This window comes from Pantherophis guttatus, chromosome 6 (assembly GCF_059756535.1).
Source record: "Pantherophis guttatus breed Tessera chromosome 6, ASM5975653v1, whole genome shotgun sequence".
NCBI classification, from domain to species: Eukaryota; Metazoa; Chordata; class Lepidosauria; order Squamata; family Colubridae; genus Pantherophis; species Pantherophis guttatus.
Window position 1 is genome coordinate 1,707,501 of NC_142068.1, and position 24,804 is coordinate 1,732,304.

Sequence of the window (24,804 nt, forward strand, 5' to 3'; positions counted from 1 at the left end):
GGAGGGTGCAGTTAAAACCCAAGGTAGAATCAAGTGTTGCATTTCCCCGTAGAAAGAAAACCAGTTTTGTACTCTTTTGCAAAATGCCTATTGAAAAGCCTGCCCATCTGATTCACACATACCAAGCCCTGCAAAATGCCACATGCTGGCCCTCTAAGTTACAACTGGGAGCAGCCTTTTCCAACACCAAGAGGCTGGGAGTCTACAGTTATCCCAGACCGAGCTTGTTTACGGAACCCACAATCATTCTGCTTCTTTAACCCAGGTTGAGGGTGTTTTGTGAATCCAACTACAGAGTTCAAAACAGGGTGGATAAAAATCAATGATTTTTTTAAAAATCAGATTTTTTTGATTTAAATCAAATTTATTTTAATAAAAAACTTTTGGGGTAAAAAAATCTATCGTAAGATAGTTTTCTATTTAAGATAAATAAATAATTTAGTTTATTCAGCATGAAACGGAGCTGAGTTACGTAGCAGGAGGCTGTATATTCTGCAACACTGGGACTATCAGTGAGTCAACAGCGGGTCAAAGGAGCAGCAGAGATGACAGTCGCTCTTTAAAAATTATGATTTAAATCGAGTTGATTTTAATCAAGCCTTTTTACTAGTGATTTAAATCATGATTTAAATTGTGATTTAAATCAATTCGATTTAAATCAAATCCACGGCGTCTTAAGATTGTATCTGCAGATGGGAATCAACCTTAGAACATCCCTAGATGACAAAAATGATGAGGGGACTGGAGGCTCAAACATACAAGAACAGTTACAGGAATTGGGTAGGTCTAGTCTGATGAAAAGAAGGACCAGGGTGACATGATAGCAATCTTCCAGTATTTGAGGGGCTGCCACAAAGAAAAGGGGGTCACAATTATTCTCCAAAGCCCCTGAAGGCAGGACAAGAAGCAACGGATGGAAACTCATCGAGGAGAGAAGCAACTTAGAACAGTGAGGACAATTAACCAGTAGAACAGCTTGCCACTAGAAGTTGTGGGTGCTCCAACATTGGAGGTTTTTCAAGGAAGAGATTGGACAACCATTGGTCTAAAAATGATAGGGTCTCCTGCCTGAGCAGGGGGCTGGACTAGAGGACCTCCGAGGTCCCTGCCAACTCTGTTATTCTGTTAAGAGAGATCCATCCTAGAACTAAGGAGAAATTTCCTGAGAAGGAGAACCATTAACCAGCGGAACAGCTTGCCACCAGAAATTGTGGGCGCTCCATCACTGGAGGCTTTTAAGAAGAAACTGCACAGTCACTTGTCTGGAATGGTACAGGGCGTCCTAGTTGAGCAGGGGGATGGACTAGAGGACCTCCAAGGTCCCTTCCAACTCTGTTATTCTGTCCCGTTACTGTTAGCAGGATCCTGGCTAGCCAAGGGGAAGGAGTGTCTTCCTTGGAGAAATACCTGAGGAGCAGACATGAGCTCATCCAGGACCAGGTGAGTCAGTGGCCAAGCGGAACAGAGCTGGTCTCCTTCGCATACCTTTTTGGGACGGGATGACTAAGATGTCACGGCAGGGAAATGACACCATTTGTCATCCTCTTGAGATCCTTCAGCTCTGCCTTCCCCACCCTGGAGCCTTTCAGGTGATGTTTTTGGGAGCGGCTACCTGCAAGATGCTTGGTTCCCAGGTAGCTGGAGTCTACCTGCACGACCAGGGACAGCTTCTCTGGCGTCCATTCACACAGCCTCGCTGACCCCGTTTCGGCTGGGTGGATGAAATTGTGCAGGTTTTCCTCGACTTGCAACCCCAGCATTTCTGTGGCTGAGCGAGAAAGTTGGAAAGCATGCTTTGCCCCCATTTTACGACCTTTCCAGCCGCAGCCGTTAAGCGAATCCCTTCCGTTGTTCAGTGAGAAACACGGTCGTTGAGCGAATCTGGCTTCCCCGTTGACTTTGCTCATCGGAAGGTCGCAAAAGGGAGTCACGTGACCCCGGGAACGCTACAACCGTCATAAGTACATGCCAGTTTCCAAGCACTCGAATTCTGATCACGCGATTATGGGGATGTGAAGTGTGAAAAATGGTTCCTCACTCGCTTTTTTCTTTTCTTTTTGTAATCAATTTATTTATACATTTTCAATTTACATACACAGGTGCTTGGTGAGCAGCGCATTGCCTGGATCAATTGGAAGTTTTTAAGAAGAGATTGGATAACCCTTTGTCTGAAGTGGTGTAGGGTTTCCTGCCTAAGCAGGGGGTTGGACTAGAAGACCTCCAAGGTCCCTTCCCACTCTGTTATTCTATATTCTAATTAGCTTATATAGCAGGGGTGAAATTCAGCAGGTTCTGACAGGTTCTGGAGAACCGGTAGCGGAAATTTTCAGTAGTTTGGAGAACTGGCAAATACCACCTCTGGCTGGCCCCAGAGTGGGGTGGGAATGGAGGTTTTGCAGTATCCTTTGCAGGCCTGGTGGCTCAGCAGACTGATAGCATTGTGATTAACACCAGCTGTCTGCAATTACTGTAAGTTCGAATCTCACCAGGCTCAAGGTTGACTCAGCCTTCCATCCTTTCTAAGGTGGGTAAATTGAGGACCCAGTTTGTGGGGGCAATAAGCTGACTTTGTATAAATATACAAAAGGATGAAGGCTGTTGCTTAACGCACTGTAAGCCGCCCTGAGTCTCCGGAGAAGGGCGGCATATAAATCAAATTTTTTTTAAAAAATCCTTCCCCTGCCATGCCCACCAAGCCACACCAGGCCCACAGAACCAGTAGTAAAAAAAATTGGATTTCACCACTGTTATACAGTAATACTTTTTAAACTCCTAATGTCTACCTCTGTCATCCAAGCATTTGTAAAATAAATGCCATGTCCTTCCCTTTCTTTTATCTTTAACATCAATCTCTCCATTTCTGCACAATCTTTTTTTTTTTTATTCCATTCTTCTATAGGTGTATTTGCATTTTTTCCAATACTGTGCAAATACATTTCTTGCTGCTGTCAAAACATGTAGTATTAAATATATGCTCCCTTTATCACACTTCTCTGGTACTACACCTAACCAAAATATTTCTGGCTTATAATAATCTATGCTTCAACATTTTTTCTAACCATGTATGTATTTTTGTCCTGTAATTCTTTGCTTTTGCACTTGTCCATCACATGTGATCTGCTAACTCGTTTTTTTCAATTGTTGTAACTTCAAATGGGCATTAAACAAATGGTTGCAAGCCAAGGATTCCCTGTAGCCATAGTAATTTTTTATTTAAATTGCATGCCTCTTCCTGGGGGGGGGGGGTTAAGCCCTTCATGTAAGGAAACAGATAAATCTGAGAAAATTAATTAATAAGGGCAGGCATGGATTTTTATGCCCAAATCCCACACACCCCTGGGCCATATTTAGACAAAATAATATATTGCAAACTCAGAATCCGCGTTTGAAGGACAGCTGCATCCTGACTCCTGCGTGAGCTCAGAGAAGGAGAAAGAAAAAATTAGCAGGCTGCAAAACACAGGCTGAATAATCGTCTTCAGCAGGGACCATCTGAGCTGCAGTCTTTGATATGATATTATATTTGGAAGCTGGTTTAATGTATGTACACAGAGACGCCCGGCCCCTCCCCAAAATCGCAGCCCCCGCGTCCCTTTGCAAGACTTGGTATGGCAGTCAGACAATGGAACCGAAGCAAACTCCATTTCTTATTTGTTCAGGAGACCTTCAGGGGATTTCCAGTCTGGAAGGATTTCACCGAAATGCTTATTCCACAGAACCAGTTCACATTTCAATCCTTTGAACGCAAATAAGCTCTTCAAATTTGAAAAGGAGACCTGCCAGAGTGACAAATTTGTCTTCTCCATCCTGAGTTTCCTTCCTCCTAAAGCTTCCGTGATGTTGCTTTTAGATATAACTTGATGAGGAAGAGGAGGAAGAATTAGATGTGACCATTTTGGAGAAGGAGAAGTGGTGGTGGAGAAAGAGGAGGAGGAGGAGGACTGGGGTGGGTGGGTGTCCTTGGTCCGCTCTGAGCTTCATGGGTTTTTTGCAGATGTTTCATTATCCAACTGACATCACAGTGCTAGGGGTTTGCAGAGAGGAGGAGGAGGAAAAGGGGAAGGAGAAGAAGGAGGAGGAGGAGAAGGGGAAGAGGAAGGAAGAAGGAGGAGGAAAGGGGGAAGAGGGAGGAAGAAGGAAGAGGAAAAGGGGAAGGAGAAGGAGAAGAAGGAGGAGGAGAAGGGGAAGAGGAAGGAAGAAGGAGGAGGAAAAGGGGGAGAAGAAGAGGAAGGAGGAGAAGGAGGAAAAGGGAAAGGAGGAGGAAGGAGGAGGAAAAGGGGAAGAGGAAAGAAGAAGGAGGAGGAAAAGGGAAAGGAGAAGAGGAAGGAGGAGGAGGAGGAAAAGGGGAAGGAGAAAAGGAAGGAGGAGGAAAAGGGGAAGAAGAGAAAGGAGGAGGAGAAGGGGAAGAGGAAGGAAGAAGGAGGAGGAAAAGGGGGAGGAGAAGAGGAAGGAGAAGGAAGAGGAGGAGGAGGAAAAGGGGAAGGAGAAAGGAGGAGAAGGAAAAGGGGAAGGAGAAGGAGAAGAGGAAGGAGAAGGAAAAGGAAGAGGGGGAGGAGGAAAAGTGGAAGGAGAAAGGAGGAGGAGGAGGAAAAGGGGAAGGAGAAGAGAAAGGAGAAGGGGAAGGGGAAGGATAAAGGAGAAGGAGGAGGAAAGGGGGAAGGAGAAGAGGGAGGAGGAGGAGGAGGAGGAAAAGGGGAAGAAGAGGAAGGAGGAGGAGGAGGAAAAGGGGAAGAGGGAGGAGGAGGAAAAGGGGAAGGGGAAGGAGGAAGAGGAGGAGGAAAAGGGGAAGAGGGAAGAGGAGGAGGAGGGGAAGGGGAAGGAGGAAGAAGAGGAGAAAAAGGGGAAGGGGAAGGAGGAAGAGGAGGAAAGGGGGAAGGAGAAGAGGAAGGAGGAGGAGGAGGAAAAGGGGAAGAAGAGGAAGGAGGAGGAGGAGGAAAAGGAGAAGAGGGAGGAGGAGGAAAAGGGGAAGGAGGAAGAGGAGGAGGAAAAGGGGAAGAGGAGGAGGAGGAAAAGGGGAAGGGGAAGGAGGAAGAAGAGGAGAAAAAGGGGAAGGGGAAGGAGGAAGAGGAGGAGGAAAAGGGGAAGGAGAAGGAGGAGATGGTGATGTCCTTGTGGCTTTCAGTAACCTACAACTGCAGACAGAACTTCTCCTGCAGAGAAAGTTCACTATCTACCAACAGGCCACTCAAGGAAAGCTGCAAACGCCGCAACGTCTCCCTGCAGCCGAGCCCTTCGCAAGGGCTGCTGGCCGTCCCCTCCGCCTTCCTCGGTCCTCCTCCCTTGCAAGCGGCCTTGAGCCAAGGAAGCCCAGTAGCAGAAGGTGCCCGACCTCCTTCAACGGGATCTAAGGCAATTAGGGCAACTCCTTGCCACAAGATGCCCAACCGGCTGAGCAGCCCGGAAGACTCTGAAGAAGGTTAACGGGCTAAGCTGCCAGATCGGTTGCCTCAGGTCCTCCGCCAGCAGCTGCTCCCTTCGGAATAACAGAAGAAGAGCGCTGGAGGGGACCCTGGAGGTCTTCTACTCTGCTCAAGCAGGAGACCCTGGGCCATTGCAGACACACGGCTGCCCAGCCTCTTCTCAAAAGCCTCCAGGGATGGAGGAGCAGCCACAACCTCTGGAGGCCACTGGTGGATTGTCCTGGCTGTTAGGAAGTTTCTCCTTAATTCCAGCTTCAGCTCCCTCTAAGGAGTTTCCACCCATTGCCCTTCTTTCCTTCCTTCCCATCTTTTCTTTCTTTCTTTCCTTCTTTCTTTCCTTCCTTCCTTCTCTCTCATTCCCATCTCCTTCCTTCCTTCCTTCCCTCTCATTCCCATCTTCCTTCCTTCCCTCTCATTCCCCTCATTTATTTCCTTCCTTCCTTCCCTCTCCTTCCCATCTCCTTCCTTCCTTCCCTCTTATTCCCATCTCATTTCTTTCTTTCCTTCCTTCCTTCCCTCATTTCCATCTCCTTCCTTCCTTCCCTCTCCTTCCCATCTTTTCTTTCTTTCTTTCTTTCCTTCCTTCTCTCTCATTCCCATCTCCTTTCTTTCTTTCTTTCTTTCTTTCCTTCCTTCCTTCCTTCCTTCCTTCTCTCATTCCCATCTCCTTCCTTCCTTCCCTCTCATTCCTATCTCCTTCCTTCCTTCCCTCTCCTTCCCCTCATTTCTTTATTTCCTTCCTTCCTTCCCTCTCATTCCCATCTCCTTTCTTTCTTTCCTTCCTTCCTTCTCTCATTCCCATCTCCTTCCTTCCTTCCTTCCTTCCCATCTCCTTTCTTTCTTTTTCTTTCTCTTTTTTCTTTCCTTCCTTCCTTCCTTCTCTCATTCCCATCTCCTTCCTTCTTATTCCAATCTTTCTTTCTTTCTTCTTTTTTCTTTCCTTCCTTCCTTCCTTTTCTCTCATTCACATCTCCTTCCTTCCTTCCCTCTCATTCTCATCTCCTTCCTTCCTTCCCTCTCACTCCCATCTCCTTTCTTTCTCTCTTTCTTTCTTCTTTCCTTCCTTCCTTCCTTCTCTCATTCCCATCTCCTTCCTTCCTTCTTATTCCCCTCATTTATTTCCTTCCTTCCCTCTCATTCCCATCTCCTTCCTTCCTTCCCTCTCATTAACGCATTGTAAGCCGCCCTGAGTCTCCGGAGAAGGGCGGCATATAAATCAAATTAAAATAAATAAAAGTAAAAATAAAATAAATATTCCCATCTTTCTTTCTTTTTCTTTTTTCTTTCCTTCCTTCCTTCCTTCTCTCATTCCCATCTCCTTCCTTCCTTCCCTCTCATTCCCATCTCCTTCCTTCCTTCCCTTATTCCCCTCATTTCTTTATTTCCTTCCTTCCCTCTCATTCCCATCTTCTTTCTTTTTTTTCTCTTTCTTTCTTTCCTTCCTTCTTTCCTTCCTTCCTTCCTTTTCTCTCATTCCCATCTCCTTCCTTCCTTCCTTCCCTCTTATTCCCATCTCATTTCTTTCTTTCCTTCCTTCCTTCCTTCCCTCATTCCCATCTCCTTCCTTCCTGTCCTCCCTCCCTCCTTCGAATGCAGTTCTGCAGGCTGACTCTGCCCATTGCCAGCAGTTCGATTCTCACCGGCTAAAGATTGACTCAGCCTTCCATCCTTCCGCGGTTGATAAAATGAGGATCCAGATGATTGGGGTAGGGGGTGGGGCAAGATGCCGACTCTGTAAACCGCTTAGGGAGGGCCGCAAAGCCCTGGGAAGCGGTATATACCTAAGTCTAAGTGCTATTGCGAGTGTGATCGTTTGCATCGCCTTAACAAGTTGACGCGTTTATTTGTGCGTCAGCTTTTGCAGCCATAAGTGTGTTTGACTTAAGACACACATTTGTTTCTCCTTCCTGTCTTGGCCTCCAGCCCCCCTCATCATCTTGGTGGCTCTTCTCTGCACTCTTTCTAGAGCCTCAGCATCTTTCCTCCCAGATTGGTCCAGACCTGAAACCAGATTCGTTTAATGACCATACAATTCACTTAACAACTTTGGTAATTTGCTTAACAACCTTGGCAAAAAAAAAAAAAGGTCAGAAAATGGGAGCCAACTCATTTAATCAACTGTCTTGCTTAGGGACGGAAATGGAGACCACTAAGTGAAACATTTGTTCAGTGTGTCTTTGCCCCGTTTTACAACCTTCCTTGCCACGGCTATCAAGTGAATCACTGCTGTTCTTAAGTTACCAATATGGTTGTTAAATGAATCTGGCTTTCCCCCCCCCCCCACCCCCACTGACTTTGCTCATCCGAAGGTTGCAAAAAGGGGGATCACGTGACCCCAGGACACAGCGTCTGTCATAAATACGAAGCCAAGCGTCCAAATTTTAATCTTGTGACTAAGGGGATGTTGCAACGGTCGTTAAGTGTGAAAAACGGTCCTAAGTTGCTTTTTCCAGTGCCGTTTTAACTACGGTCACTAAACGAACCGTTGTAAATCAAGGACTTGTGGGATTTTGCACTGCCACCACCTTAGAGGTTTTGATGGAAAGGAAGCATGCTCTCCAATGCCAGTGTTTTAAGGAAAATGTGTGTGTATGAGTGTGTAATTGTTTAGGACAGTGTTTCTGAACCTTGGAAGCTTGAAGATGGGTGGACTTCAATTCCCAGAATCCCCCAGCCAGCAACGCTGGCTGGGGGATTCTGGGAGTTGAAGTCCACCCATCTTCAAGCTTCCAAGGTTGAGAAACACTGGTTTAGGAGTTGGTAGGTAGGTGTCAGGTTTGAAATCCAGCCCCAGTCCCACGGGATAATTGGGTGAACTGGGAAATTCCTTTTTTCCCAGTCTTTATTGCGGTGTTTGGGAAAACAGGGGGAGGGAATTTTGCAGCTGTGGTTTGAATTCTTGCACAAAAGGAGGAGATGTCAATCTAACAAAATAACTATCTTTTTCTTATCTGGGAAGCTCCCAAATTAATTTCGGCTTTCTTGCTAGACCATGCTTTCCTCACACTCAGGCGGCTCGAGAAAGTGAGCCAAGTCACACAATCTAGATCCGACGAAATCATGACACCCCCCCACCCGAACCAGCGTTTTCATCATCCCAATCAGGAAGGTGGGGGGACTTTTGCTGAGTTTCTCCAGATAGCTCCTAAAAAGGAGGGATGTCCAACCTTGGCAACTTTTTAAGACCTGTGGACTTCAACTCCCAGAATTCCTCAGCCGGACATGTCCATTTCTTTTTCTCTTACCCACCAAAGTGGAGAGATTGCAGAGGAAGGGATTACAAGAGAGTAAGCTATGCTGACCGGGGAATTCTGGGAGTTGAAATCCACAAATTTTAAAGTTGAAGTCTACCCATCCTAAAGTCTAGAATTTCTGGAAGTAAAATGATGGGAAGATGGAGAAAGGTCCAATAGATTTCAAAAGATTGAATTCGGAATAATTGAATTCGGTTTTAATTGGGTTGTTTTTAATATCTTGGGCTGAAATTATTTAATTGTTTTTTAAATTGTTTTTAAATTTTATATGCAATGTTTTATCTTGGCTGTACACCGCCCTGAGTCCCGCAGGAGAAGGGCGGTATAGAAATAAAATAAAATAAATAAATAAAAAAGAAAAGAAAAGAAAAGATGCCAAAAATTTTGACAGGGATCTACAGAGAACCCCAGAAGGTGCCTCCCCAAAACAGCCTCTCCAGTTCAATTGTCAATCATCAAAACGATTTAGGAGGTTACGGGTAGTCCTCGACTTACGACCCACAACTGAGCCCAAAATTTCTCCTGCTAAGGGGAAAGCCATTTGCTAAGTGAATTTTATTTATTTTTATTTATTTTATTAAATTTCTATACCGCCCTTCTCCCGAAGGACTCAGGGCGGTGAACAGCCACAAGATAAAACACATAAATACAAAAATTTAAAATAAATTAAAAACGAATTAAATAATTTGGCTGAATTTAAAATACCCCATAATTTAAAACAAATTAAAACTTACATTTAAAAAGGGGAGAAGATTTAGGCCAGGCCAAATTTTGTCCCAATTTACGACTTTCCTTGCCACAGTGGTTAAGCGAATCAATCGTCTACAAGTACAAGTTAGTTGTCAAGCCTCTGGATTTTGATGACGTGACCGTGGGGATGCTGCAATGGTCATTAAGTGTGAAAATCGGTCACTAAATGAACTGTTGTAAGTCGAGGATTACATATAGTATGATCCACCCACAGCTGGGATGTCCGTTTGAGAGCCTGGTGCCAAGATTTCGTTGTACCCACAACTGTTCTCGCTCACCCTGGTCAAACCAGACTTCCCCCAACAAAAAGAGCAGGTGTTACGTTATCCCTGCGAGGTAGTCCTGAGAAAACGCCCCACCAGGATTCCCAGATCTATCCTACAGGAACAGACTGAAAACATTTTGCAGGAATTGGGTAGGTCTACTTTAATGAAAAGAAGGACTTAGGAGTGACATGAATAGCATCTTCCAATATTTGAGGGGCTGCCCCAAAGAAGAGGGGGTCGACTTATTCTCCAAAGCCCCTGAAGGCAGGAGAAGAAGCAACGGACGGAAACTCATCCACGAGAGAAGCAACTTAGAACTAAGGAGGAATTTCCTGACAATAAGGACAATTAATCAGTGGAACGACTTGCCACAAGAAGTTGTGGGTGCTCCATCGCTGGAGGTTTTTAAGTAGAGATTGGGCAACCATTTGTTTGAAATGATACAGGCCAGGGTCTCCTGCTGGTTGGACTAGAAGACCTCCAAGGTCCCTTCCAACTCTGTTATTCTGTTACTTTTCCTCTCCTCTACTTTTACTCACAGAATAGAATAGAATGGAATGGAATGGAATGGAAATATAGAAGAATAGACTCCCCGTTGACTCTGCGGGTGAAAAGGTCGCCAAAAGGGGATCACATGACCCCGGGACACCGCGACCGTCATAAATACGAGTCGGTTGCCAAGCGTCCAAATTTTGATCATGTGAGCATGAGGATGCTACGACGGTCATAAGTGTGAAAAACGGCCCTAAGTCACTTTTTTCAGTGTTGTTGTCATTTTGGTCACTAAATGAATGGTTATAAGTCGAGGATTAGATGCACCCCACAGAAACAGGGCCCCAATGGCAAGGGGGTAGGCAGTGGGGTGTCTTGATTCCGGGGTCCTCAACAGACACCCCCCCTTTCATTTCAGCCCCTTTCCTCTGGAGATCCATCCTCACCTGCACCCATCACGGCGCACCTGGGAAACCAGAGTTTCTCCTGAATGAAAATTCGGATGTCTTTGCACGCTTAATCCACGCGCAATTTAAAATAAAAATATAACACGTTGGGTGAGCAAACTGTCATTACACCAGCAGGAATATTTCCCAATATTTCTGGACCTGACTGTGTGTGTGTGTGTGTGTGTGTGTGTGTGTGTGTGTGTGTGTGTATATATATATATATATATATATATATATATATATATATATATTACAAACTATTCTAAAAATACGAGTTCCAGGTATATTAGTAAAGAAAGAAGCAGACATTCTGCGAGCTCCGGAACTTAAAATTTAAAAAAAAAAAAAAAAATTTTTTTTTAATTGTACTAAGCTTTTGTCAGCCATCTGAGAAGTGTGAGGCGGCTGGAAGGGCCTATCATGCGCGCAATGACCAAATTGATTAATGGCATATAAAGGCAGAGATCTCTATAATGGTAGTTTAATACTCTGACAATGTCAGCAGATGGCTGACGAAAGCTTAGTAAAATAAATTTTTAAAATTATTTTAAAATTTTAAGTTCCAGAGCTCGCAAAATGTCTGCTTCTTTCTTTACACAGACACAGACATATATATATACATATATATAAATAATTTTATTCATTTTTAATTTTATTATACAGACATATAAAATAAAAATAAAATTAAATGAATAAAATTAAATTAAAAAATAAACAACAGGATAAAACAAAAGACATGACAAAAGGAGAAAAAATTGAAATAAAGGCAAAATGAAAAAGAAAACAAAAAAGGAAAGGAAAGGAAAGGAAAGGGGAAAAAAATAAAGAATACAATTAAAATAATATGCAAAATAAAATGCCAAATAAAAACAAAAGAAAGCAAAAAAAATTAAAAAGATAAAAAACAAAACAGGCAACAAAGCAAATTTTTTTAAAAAAATCAAGTCAGGAATAAAATAAACCGACACTAAGTAAAATAATAATAACTTTCCTTGCAGAATCACTACCCAGAAATTTCAACTCACCCCCCCCCAAGTAACCCCAGAGACCCTCCAGGGCCTCCCAGGAGCCCCTCCCAAACAAAATTAAAAGCACCCCGTCTTATGCAAGAAAATTGGGCTGGGTTTTGTTGTCTTCCGTGTGTGAAAGTTGGGAAAAGTCCTGGGGCCAAACGCCACACCCTCAAACTCCTGATCTGTTTCTCTTGAGGTTTCCCTACAACACCCCAAAGAGAAGTTGTAGGAAGGACCCCATCAAAAAAAAGGGGGGTTGGTCCCTTGTTAATCTAGACACAGGGGCAAGTATTTAAACCTTCTGCCGATACAGCTAGTCCTTGACTTACGACAATTGAGCCAAAAATATACGTTGCTAAGTGAGTAATTTCACCCCATTTGACAATTTTTCTTACCACAGTTGTTAAATGAATCACAGCAGTTAGTGACATAGTCGTTAAATGAACCCGGCTTCCCCCATTGACTTTGCTGGTCAGAAGGTCGCGGAAGGGGATCACGTGACACACACACCCCCCTCCGGAGACACTGTGACTGTCATAAATATGAGTCAGTTGCCGAGTGTTTTGATCACATGACCACGAGGATGCTACAATGGTCATTAAGTGTGAAAAACAGTCCTAAGTCACTTTTTCCAGTGCCACTGTTACTTCGAACAGTCACTAAACGAACTGTTTTAAGCCGAGGACTACCTGTATTGAGCTTGCCTGTCATCCTAAGGGGGAGCTTGCCCCAAACTTTGCATGTCCTCTGAACAAAATAGAGGAGTTTGGGGATCCCTTAAGATCCCTTTCTCTGCAAACTCTAAGAGTTCAATTTTTGCGCGCACACACACGTGGAAATTTAATTTCCCCTAATCTAACTATCCCCGAAGGAGTAACTGGACCCCTTTTCAAACTGGTTTTCAGTGTTCCTTCAGGGTAGGGGATGCCTGCGGAGGAAGGAGGAGGAGGAGACAAATATTTCATTTTTAAAAAAGCCAGCTCTGCAATTTAAAATCACCTTCAAAATTACAGGCAGTCCTCGACTTAACAACCATAATTGGAACCAGCATTTCCTTTGCTAAGTGAAACACTTGTTAACTGAGTTCTTCCTCATTTTATGACCTTTTGTGCCACAGACGTTAAGTGAATCACTTTGGTCATAACGTGAACCTGGATTCCCCATTGACTTGGCTTGTCGGAAGGTCGCAAAACAGGATCACATGATCCCGGGACGCTGCAACCGTCATAAATATGAGTCACTTGCCAAGCGTCTTAATTTTGATCACGTGACCATGGGGATTCTGCAACGGTCATAAGTGTGAGGACTGGTTGTAAGTCACTTTTCTCAGTAGTGTTGCAAGTCTGATTGGTCACTAAAGGAATGGTTGTAAATTAAGGACTAGAAGTAGGGCCAAAAATTGTCGCAGTTGCCAGAAAAATAATGAGCTTTAATGAATATATAATTTATTAGTTGTGTTTTGATCTAGGATCGTTTTAATTACCATATATTAACTATTCTGTTTTTTATATTTAATATTTTATCCCTTTCAATAAGTTTTATTGGTTTTTTTAAAAAAAGTTTGTTTTTTTTAATTTTGGGTATCTTATATGTATTTTAGCTTTTCAAATGATTTATTTCACTGATTTCATTTATATCCCTCCTATCTCTCCTAGAGGTGACTCTGGGCGTCTTACCACCACGTTAAAAACAAGATAAAACATGAAATAAATAAATAAAAGCAAAAAAACAAAACAAAAAAAAAACAGATAGGAAACTTACAACTGTTTGCATGTAATTTTAACTTAAATGTAACTCATGTTTTTTACTGCAACCGTCGTGTAGTATGAGAACGTCAGTAAGCGTCCGAATTTTGATCACGTGGGATGCTCCAATTGGTTGGAAGTACCGAAAAACGTGGCAAGTCGCTTTTTTAGTGTTGTTGTAAGTACCGGTACTTGTATTCAAAGCGTTTGTTTGGGGGGCGGTGAACCCTGTAAAAATAGCCAATTCTTAGGCTCTGCAGGCTGCAGCTGGAATTCTTCCTTTCACGAGACTAGCAGAAGATTGCAGACTTAGGTGCAAATATTTTGCTTTTTTTTTTTTTCCTCTCAAGGGCAGGGAGGGGACGGTAATAAAAAAAGGGGGGAGGTTCATTTCTAACTTTCCCGCAACTGGTTTTTCCCGGAGCGTCAGTTGCCAAATTGTGTTCCCAGGAACAACGGGGTGAGTAGGTGGGCAGCTGGCAGGAAGGGGGGGGGAAATCACCCAATGGCAGGAGGGCGCAGGGCTTCCGAAGGCCCCTGCGCGGAGAGTCCTGCGTGGGAACTGGACACGTCCAAAGGTCTCACACGAGGATGACGCCATCGTCTCCTCCTCCTCCTCTCGTGCAAGAGACCTCACACCTGGGGCTGACCATTCACACGCACCCTTGATCTACGTAGGGTGGAGGAATGGTGGAAGCCTTCACTTGTGTGGTTGAGGATTGCTCTTTCTTTCTATCCTTTCTTAAATCTTTCTTTCTTTCTTCTTTCTTTCTATCCTTTCTTAAATCTATCTTTCTTTCTTCTTTCTTTCTATCCTTTCTTAAATCTTTTTTCTTTCTTTTTTCTTTCTCTTTCCTTTCTTAAATCTATCTTTCTCCTTAAATCAATTTCTTTCTTTCTTTTTCTTTTTTCTTTCTTTCTTTTTCTTTCCTTTCTTAAATCAATTTCTTTCTTTGTTTGTTTTCTCTTTCTTTCTCTTTCTCTTTCTTTTCTTTCTTAAATCTATCTTTCTTTCTCTTTAAATCAATTTCTTTCTTTCTTTCTTTTTTCTTTCCTTTCTTAAATAAATCTTTCTTTCTGTTTTCTTTCTTTCCTTTCTTAAATCTATCTATCTTCCTTCCTTTCTTTTTTTTCTCTCTTTCCTTTCTTAAATCTATCTTTCTCCTTAAATCAATTTCTTTGTTTGTTTGTTTTTTCTTTTTTTCTCTTTCTTTCCTTTCTTAAATCAATTTCTTTCTTTCTTTCTTTGTTTTTTCTTTCTTTCTTTTTTCTTTCTTAAATCTATCTTTCTTTCTCTTTAAATCAATTTCTTTCTTTCTTTCTTTTTTCTTTCCTTTCTTAAATCAATCTTTCTTTCTTTGTTTTCTTTCTTTCCTTTCTTAAATCTATCTATCTTCCTTTCTTTCTTTTCCTTCCCTCCCTCCCTCCCTTCTTTTGGCAATGTGTTCTTTGCATACATCCCTTGGCATCTGGCAACCTTCCCAGCCAGTTTCTGCCAAGCAAAGCCAATGCGGAACCTGTTACTAACTTAACAACTGTGGCAAGAACATTTAGCATCGGTCTCGCCTAACAACAGAAATTTTGGGCTCAATTGTGGTCATCGGTTTAGAGGCCTACCAATATTTCCTTGAAAACCTCCCTTGATGGGAGTGTCCATAACTCCAGGCTACGTCACTGATCAATTGTTCTCATGGGTCAGAATAATTTCTCCTTACTTCTAAGTTGGTTCTCAACATGCTTGCTACCCCACCAGGAGAAAGAAACGAGTTCAAGAGAGAAAGCTTGATGAAAATAAAATCTCCTCTGGCAATTCAAGTCACTTTTGGAAGAGTTGGTGGAAATTGTGAGAAGACGTTCAACCTTCAGGAACTCCTTGGGTGGAGCACCATTCAATTAAAACTGTTAGTAGGTCATGGTAACCTAAGAGATACTTCCAGTTGGGTTGGTTCCTAACCTGTCATTAAGGAGAAAGGAGGATGACAACTGTTGGCTGAAGAGCCCTGAAGTCACATCAAGTGAAAAGAAGAAGCGGTTGAATTAAGCAGCCCAGCGATGAGATCTTAATATCTTCTGACTTTGGGCCAAGTTAAGACAACTGTGAAAGTCAAGGGTGACAACACAAAGGAAAGCTGCAGGAAGCAAGAGAGGAGCCACCAAATTCTCAAGATCTTCACTTACAATGGTAGCTGGCATTCCACCACCTGGACAAGTCAAGATGGTCAATCAACGTTTGTGAGATCAAGGGTGCAGGTCAACACATATGGATGGGACCAAAAGCCTTCACACATGATAACAGTCCTGGAGCAATGAAGCTTCCAGATTCAGACAAACACATTTCCTTCAATTTTAGAAAGACGCAACTCCCAGATTCTGCTTGAGGTCCCCCTCGTTTTATGGGGTCTCCTCAGCTCCTCCACTCAGGAAGAATAATTTAATTCAGGGATCTCCCAATTTGTCAGTTTTAAGACTTGTGGATTTCAACTTCCAGAATTCCCCAACCAGCCATGCTGACGAGTCTTAAGCTGACACTGAAAGAAACCATAAACCACCCATCAAACCATGTTCTCCATCCTGGTTGAGCTGAGAAGAAGAAAAAGACCAGTCTGGATTAGAAAGTGGCTTTCTTTGGTCAGTATATTTTTTAAGGAAAGTTCTCAGAAAAGCTATTTCCTTGGTCTCTCATCTATCTCTAGTTGTGGCCAAAATTGTGGAAACCTTTTGGGGAAAAGTGTATTTTTGAGGCTTGATGGCTAATAACACCACTTTTTCTTTTGGAGTTTCAAGATAATCCTATTCCACTGCTGGAATGAATGGCCTGGGAATAGCCCAGACCTTAAAACCCAATTGAAAATCCATGGAGCCGACTAAAGAAACTGGTTAGTCAGAAGCGACCCAGCAATCAAACCCAGTTAATAGAAGCCATCATTCAATCTTGGTTTCACATTAGAACAGCTGCAGAACTCAAAGACTTGGTTCACTCCATGGGAAGACGTCGTAAAGCCGTCATTCATGCTAAAGGTTACCCAACTAAGGATTAACTGACATGGTGATCATTTTTGTATCTCTCGTTTTTTCTACGTGTTTCACTTTTCTTCTTTATCCTGTAACTGCTCTTCTAATAGCAAATCCTTTGTAAAAGGTATTGCATTACATTCTTGATTACATTATCTTTCCATGGATATATAATTTTATGGTACTACTACTCCAAAAAAAAAAAAAAAAGTGGCGTTATTAGCTCGTTTTAGAAAATACACTTTTCCCAAAAGGTTTCCACAATTTTGGCCACTACTATAGAGACACGTTTCTGAAGACACATCTTGAATGTCCCGAAGGCAAGGCAAGAGCTCAACCATGGCCAACGTTCCCCCAATCAGTTGGGATCAGGAGAAAAACCAAGTGAGACTCCATCCCATGTTTTTCCATGTGCTCTCCTACACAATCTCCTCTTTTGTGTGTGATTATTTAAAAAAAACCACAATTCTGTGACAATTTGGAGAAAAAATCTGGATTGTCCCATGAGCTCTCAGATCTCCTCCTCTCCCTACAATTAACAAAACCAGCCCAGAACCTCCCCATTACAGAACCTCCAAGATCTGGAATACAGGTACTCCTTGACTTATGACAGTTCGCTTAGTGACCGTTCAGAGTTACAATGGCACTGAAAAAAGTGTCTTATGACCAATTGTCACACACTTATGACTGTTGCAGCCTCCCCGTGGTCACATGTTCAAAATTCAGACTTTTTGCAACTGATTTGTATTTATGACCGTTGCAGTGTTCCCGGTGTGTGTGTGTGTGTGTGTGTGTGTGTGTGTGTCACATGATCCCCCTTTTGCGATCTTCCAACGAAACAACAGGGAAGCCAGATTCACTTAGTGACGGTGTTACTAACTGAACAACAGCAGGGATTCACTTAGCAACGGTGGCAAGAAAGGGCAAGAAATGGAGCTTCACAACTGTCTTTCTTAGCAATCAAAATCGTGGGCTCAATTGTGGCCGTACATCGAGGACTCCTGTTAATACGACCTTAGCATTTCAGAGGTGCCCAGGGGCCTTGCAATTTCCAAAAGACCTGGGCGAATAAGAAAATTACCACTTCTTTGGCTTAATTGCAGACCAGGTTTCCAGGAATACGGTCTGATGACACCTCACTTATTAAGTTCTACCCTACATTCCCAAAAACCTTCCAACAGCCACCTCACCCCAGCAATCCATGAGAAAACAGCACCAGCAATGATAAGTAACCTCTCTGTCTCTTTTTTTGTTTTTAACCAGTTGAAAAGAGAAGGAGGAAGACTGTGGAGAGGAAGAGGAGGAAGAGGAGGAAGACTGTAGGGTCCTAGGTGCTCTCTGAGCCTGGTGGTTTTCTTGCAAACCTTTCATGACCCAACTAGGTAACATCATCAGTACTAGAAGGGAGTGGGATATGCAGAGAGGAGAAGGAGAAGGAGAAGGAGAAGGAGAAGGAGAAGGAGGAGGAGGAGGAGAACTGTAGGGTCCTTGGTGCTCTCTGAGCTTGGTAGTTTTCTTGCAAACCTTTCATGACCCAACTAGGTAACATCATCAGTACTAGAAGGGAGTGGGGTATGCAGAGAGGAGAAGGAGAAGGAGAAGGAGAAGGAGAAGGAGAAGGAGAAGGAGAAGGAGAAGGAGAAGGAGAAGGAGAAGGAGAAGGAGAAGGAGATGGACGACTATGTGGTCCTTGGTGCTCTCTGAGCTTAGTAGTTTTCTTGCAAACCGTTCATGATCCAACTAGGGAAGAACATCACTGCTAGAAGGGAGGGGGGATTGTGGAGGGGAGGAGGAGGAGGGGAGGGGGAGGAGAATTGTGGGGTCCTTGGTGCTCTCTGAGCTTGGTGGCTTTCTTAAGACGTTTCATGACCCAAGTATGTAACATCATCAGGGCTAGAAGGGAGGAGGAGGAGGAGGACTGTAGGTCCTTGATGCTCCCTGAGTTTGGTGGTTTTCTTGCAGAAATTTCATGACACAGCTAGGTAACCACTTTAATGAATAAGCAGGGAATAAAACTAGACAAAACAGTTGAGCAGAAAACAATGCTCTAATTTAGAAAACTGCTAACATGACCCAACTAACATCAGCAGGACTAAAGGGGGGGGGAGGAGAAGGAAAGGAAGAGGGGAGGAAGAGGAGGAGGACTGTAGGAACCTTGATGCTCTCTCGAGTTTGATTTTCTTACGGACATTTCATGTCCCAACTGGTTAACCTCTTCAATGAATAAGCAGGGAATAACACCAGACAAACAGTCGAGCAGAAAACAATATTCTAATCAAGCACTACCCACAACCCTGGCAGGCCGAGCAACCGTCCCTAACAGGACCTCCTCCATGCCAAACCCAGCTGCCCTCGCCTTATTCCTTTTTGGGGGGCCCAACCCGTCCCCGAAAGTTGACTCACCGTCCACGTGGCCGACTTTGCAGTGCTGGACTGTTGAAATGAGACGTCGAAGCTGTGAGGCCCCGGATAATCTGTGTTGGAGGGGATGGCCGGGGACGGGGAGAGGGCGTCGAAGGTGGAGCTGGGCTGGGCGTAGGGGGACGGGGCCGTGACGCTGTTCTGGGCATGCTCCGTGTTGTATGGGCTTGTGGACGAAGAGCCGTTCTGGATCTGCTGCTCCATGCTGTTCAGAAGCCCCAGGTTGGTGTACTGCGGCTAGGAGGAGAGGAAGAGAGGAGGGTTACCGGGTGGAGCACGGGTGCAAGTCACTTAGTAGGACCAGGATTGTCTGTTTAAGCCAAGGAACCACCTGGGAAACCCATGCAAAGTGGGTTGGCTTCTGATCAAGTAGGCAACGATACCAGAGAACTGAACGGTGGGGGTCCTTGGTGCTCTCTGGGCTGCAAACCTTTCATGACCCAACTAGGTAACATCATCAGTACTAGAAGGGAGTGGGGTATGCAGAGAGTAGAAGAAGGAGAAGAAGAAGAAGGAGAAGGAGAAGGAGAAGGAGAAGGAGGAGGAGAAGGAGAAGGAGAAGGAGAAGGAGAAGGAGAAGGAGAAGGAGAAGGAGAAGGAGAAGGAGAAGGAGAAGGAGAAGGAGAAGGAGAAAGAAAACTGTGGGGTCCTTGGTGCTCTCTGGGCTTGGTGGTTTCCTTGCAAACGTTTCATGACCGAACTAGGTATCATCATCAGGAGTGGGAGGAGGAGAGGAGAGGAGAGGAGGACTCTCTAAGCATGGTGGTTTTCTTGCAGACATTTCATTACCCAACTAGCTAACATTGGTGGCACAGCGGACTAAAGTGCTGTTAAGTAGCACCAGCTGCCTGCAATTACTGCGAGTTCAAATCCCACCAGGCTCAAGGTTGACTCAGCCTTCCCTCCTTCCGAGGTAGGTAAAATGAGGACCCGGATTGTGGGGGCAATAAGCTGACTTTGTATAAAAAAGAACACCGCTTGGGGGGGGGGGGGCAAAAGCCCTACTAAGCAGGTATATACAAAAGTATGAAGGCTATTGCTTAACACACTGTAAGCCGCCTTGAGTCTCCGGAAAAAGGCGGCATATAAATCGAACCAATAAATAAATAAACAAACAAATAAATAAATAAAAAATCATTGGTAATAGAAGGGAGAGGGCTTTTTGGGGAGGGGGAGGAGGAGGACAGTGGGTCCTTGGTGTTTTTGGCCTGACGTTCATAATATCCGATAGGGAGGCTTAAGGAAAAAATCTTAACGTTCTTTCAAAATTTTAATTGTTGTCACCTTTAATCTAAAAGACACTTTTAATAGCAGACAATATTTGTAGCTCAGGGTTGAACTCTGGGCTCCTTGGTGCTCTCCGAGCTTCGTGTTTCATGACCCAAGTAGGTAACATCATCAGTGCTAGAAGGATGAGGGGTTTGCAGACAGGAAGAGGAGGAGAATGGGAGGAGGAGGAGGAAGAGGAGGAGGAGGGAGGGAGAAGAACTATGGAGTCCTTGGTGCTCTCTGAGCTTGGTGGTTTTCTTGCAGACGTTTCATGGCCCAACTAGGGAATATCATCAGTGAAAAAGCAGGGATCAACACCAGACAAACGATCAAGCAGAAAACAATACCCTAATCCAGGAAACGCCAAAGGGAAAACTACCCCCCCCCCTCACACACATACACATACACAACAGTGGCAAGGCAAGCAACAGTATATAAACCGAAAGCAAACCCCCATCTACCCTTGGATGGATAATGTTCCCTAGCTGGGTCATGAAACGTCTCCAAGAGAACAAGCAAGCTCTGAGAACACCAAAGACCCCCCCCTCCCGAATCAGGAAAGGGCCCTCCTTCTCCAATTTCTTATGGGTACCACGCATTTCCCAGGACATGATGGAGTTGGCCAAATGGGCAATTCAGCCGGTCAAGTCTTACAATGCCACCCCAGGCTTCCATGGGTCATCTGGCCAACTTTTGAGACCCACCACTGCAGGGACCCTTGGATGCAGCCGCCCTGATGGCTCTCAACATTTTCCCATCTCGTCCCCACAATGAGCTGCCCTAAATTCCAAGGCTTGTCAACACAGGGTTGCAAAGGGCCTCAATTAAACCATTCCTCCATTAAATGCACGTTCAGGCTTAATCTCTCGGGGTGGTGGGTGCTCCATCGCGGGAGGTTTTCAAGAGGAGACTGGACAACCAACGGGATAAAGCAGGGATCTCCAAACTTGGCATCTTTAAGACTCCTAGACTTCAACTCCCAGAATGCCCCAGCCAGCCATGTTAGCTGAGGAATTCTGGGAGTTCGGGCCCACAAGTCTTACAGTTGCCAAGTTTGGAGACCACTGGCATAAGGTCTCCTGCTTTGAGCAGGGGGTCAGACTAGAAGACCTCCAAGGTCCCTTCCAAATCCTCTGATTCTATGTTTGCCACTATACTGCAAGAGAAAAGAAGCTCCAAAGTCATCAGCTACAGACCTACACCAATTTTTTCCTTTCCTTTCCCTCTCTTTCCTTCCTCATTCCTCTCCTTCCTCTTTCCTTTCTCCTTCCTTCCTTTTGTTCCTATTTTTTTCTTCCTTCCTTCTTTCCTTTCTCACTCCCTCCCCCTCCTTACTCTTTTCTTCCCTCCTTCCTTCCTCCCTCCTCCTTCCTTTCTTCCTCCCTCCTCTCCTTCCTTCTTCTCTGCCCCTTTTTTCCTCTCTCCTCCCTCCCTCCCTGCCTCCCTTCCTTCTCTCATCTTCCTTCTTTCCTTCTCCTTCCTTCTCCATCCTCTCATCCTCCTTCCTTCCTTCTCCTTCCTTCTCTCATCTTCCTTCTCCTTCCTTCCTTCTCTCATCTTCCTTCCTTCCTTCCTTCTCCATCCTCTCATCTTCCTTCCTTCTCTCATCTTCCTCCCTTCCTTCTCCTCCCTTCCCTCATCTTCCTTCCTCCCTCCCTCCCTTCCTTCCTTCTTTCCTTCCTTCCTTCCTTCTCCCTTCCTTTCTCCCTCCCTCCCTCCCTCCCTCAGACATCTGGAGAAGCTCTTGAAATTAAGGCTGCCCCTCCTGACAAATTCCAGCGTTTGCATTCAATGTCATTTTCACTCGGGGCTAAATGCAACAGACTCTCGGCTATCTCTGTTCCTAGCAGAAAACCAACTTCTCTGCCAGATTCGACTTTATTTCCAGGGAGGCGAAGTGAAAAACCTCGGCGACATCCGAAGGCAGGTACGCACACGTTGCCGAGATCCTGCAAAATGATGCACAATGGAAGCACAACAGGCCGGCCACTTTCCCTACAAAGCTCCAAGGCGAGATAAGAACAGGGACCATTCACAACGGAGGGGAGGAGAGATTAGCAATAACAAATTTCTGAGCCTTGGTATGTAATTTCACAACGCGGGAGACAAGAATCCCCCCGTTGCCAGCACGGGGTGAATGGCATGTGTCACGTGGGCTGAAAAAGTTCCATTTTATTTCCATTTTTTGTCTGCGCATTTGTCCCAGCCTCACCGACAGACAAAGGCACTTACGTAACATTTGCAAAACGTTTGAAACCTCCATCCAAATGTTGGCCTCCCAATTAAGAAGAGAGATTTTTTTCTTAATTGGTGCAGGCGTTTTTGCCCTGACGGTCATAATATCCGATAGGGAGGCTTAAGGGAAGAATCTTCACCTTCTCCCAACATCTTAATTGATGCCTCCTTTAATCTAAGAGACACGTTTAAAAGCAGACAATATTTGTAGCTCCGGGTTGAACTCTGGGCTCCTTGGTGCTCTCCGAGCTTCGTGTTTCATGACCCAACTAGCTAACATCATCAGTGCTGGAAGGATGAGGGGTTTGCAGACAGGAAGAGGAGGAGGAGGAGGAAAAGGAGGACTGTGGGGCCCTTGGTGGTCTCTGAGCTTGGTGGTTTTCTTGCAGATGTTTCTTGACCCAGCAAGGTAACACCATCAGTGCTAGAAAGGAGAAGGGTTTGCAGGAAGGAAGAGGAGGAGGACTGCAGAGTCTTTGGTGCTCTCTGAATTTAGTAGTTTTCTTGCGCGCATTTCATGACCCAACTAGGAAACATCATCAGTGCTAGAAGTGAGTGGGCTTTGTGGACAGGAGGAGGGGGAGGAAAATAGGGAGGGGGTAAGAGGAAGAGGAGGATTGTGGGGTCCTTGAAGCTGCGAGTTTGGCTGTTTTCTTGCAGACTTTTCATGATCCAACTAGGGAACATCATCAGTGCTAGAAGGGAGGAGGAGGAGATGGAGGAGGAGAAAGAAGAGGAGGACGGGGAGAGGGAAGAGGAGGAGGAGGAGGAAGACTGTGGGGTCCTTGGTGGTTTCTCAGCTTGGCTTTTTTCTTTCTTTCTTGCAGACCTTTTCATGACCCAACTAGGTAACATCATCAGTCATCTTCGCAAAGTTTGCTGTGTTTTATCCAACCCAACCCCATGCACAACCATCCCAGCCGGAATGCCTCCCATGGCAGTTTGGTCAATCTCTCTGGCTTGGCACCGCCAGGAAGAGCCATCTTTCCAGATGTCCCACCGCTCTCTCGGCGTCTCCGGCTTGAGCCCCCTCGACTCTCTCCCCCTTAGGCCTCCCCAGCTTCCTCCAGCAGCGGGTGCTCCGCCGAGGCATCTAAATCAGGGGTCTCCAACCTTGGCAACTTTAAGACTTGTGGACTTCAACTCCCAGAATTCCTCAGCCATTTCTCTTACCTGCCAAAGTGGAGAGATTGCAGAGGAAGGGATTACAAGAGACTAAGCAAAACTGGCTGAGGAACTCTGGGAGTTGAAGTCCACAAGTCTTAAAGTTGCCGAGGTTGGAGACCCCTGAGATTCTAGAGGAAGGCCAGAGAGAGGAAAACAAACCGCCAAGAACGCATTCCTTGCGCGCCTCCGGCCATCGGTCTCGTTGGTGGTACCACCTCCTCCTCCTCCTCCTCCTGGTTGCTATTTAAATAGCCATTAATCCTCTCCTTGACATGAGCAGCTGGCAGACTTCTTCCTTGGCTGCTCCTCTGATCTTCTAACCCTTCTTCTCCCCGCTCGCCCGGGTGACCCCCCTCTCACCGGACAGGTGCAGCCCAAAATCCAGGTGATCGGAGGTGCGTTAAGACGGCCCCCACCCCCATGCAGGGGGTGGGGGGGAGGCTGGAGCCTGCGGCCAGGAATGCTTGAGGAGCTGCTGGTGACCAAGAGGTCAACCTGTCTGTCTGAAGCCTGTCCCCATCCTCCATCCCCACAGAGCCTGGAGGGTGGGGGTCACCGGCAGATGACTTTCTGGGAGGCGTGCCGCCTGCCGACAAGGGGACGATTAGAGGGGGTGGCAGCTCAGCCCCCCTCCCTCCCTCCCGGGGGCGAAAAGCTGCTTTGGAATTTGGCCTGGCGGTCATGCACGGCCCCCCAACCCAAACAGAGCTGGCTCCTTTGCCTTCTACAACAAAGGATGACTGAGACAGCTCAACACGTGCCCCAGAAGCTCCAGGAAAGGGGATCTGGGTGGGGGAGAGAGAGAAATAAGGGTGGGTCTCCACTCTGAAGATACATCTCACTCCATCGTCTCTAGCTCACCCTCGGGCATTGAACGTAAGGAATAACAGAATAACAGAGCCACAACAGAGATGTACATCAATCGGAATAGATCCAGAAGGGACCTTGGAGGTCTTCTAGTCCAGCCCTCTGCTCAAGCAGGAGACCCTAGACCATTTCAGACAAATGGCTGTCCAATCTCTTCTCGAAAACCTCCACTGATGGAGCATTCACAACTTCTGGTTCTTCCACCGGTTAATTGTTGTCACTGTCAGGAAATTTCTCCAGGTTGGATCTCCCTCTGATAAGATTCCACCCTTCCTTCCTTCCTTCCTTCCTTCCTTCCTTCCTTCCTTCCTTCCTTCCTTCCTTCCAGAATCATAGGATCCTAGGGCTGGAAGGGATCTCAGAGGTCATCTACTCCAACTCCTGTCCAAGATAAGACCTTACACAATCTTGGTCAAATGACTGCCCAGTCTCTTCTTAAAAACC

General features: G+C 45.2%; 1 protein-coding gene across 2 annotated transcripts in view; it reads right to left on the reverse strand.

Moving 5' to 3' along the window:
* TP63 (tumor protein p63) overlaps positions 1 to 24,804 on the reverse strand; it is a 107,033-nt gene that overhangs the window by 57,335 nt on the left and 24,894 nt on the right. For both annotated transcript variants that reach the window (XM_087872384.1, XM_087872383.1), the window contains exon 2: positions 18,805 to 19,059. In XM_087872384.1, coding sequence (XP_087728510.1) covers positions 18,805 to 19,059 — 255 coding nt within the window. The remainder of the gene's footprint in view (positions 1 to 18,804; positions 19,060 to 24,804) is intronic.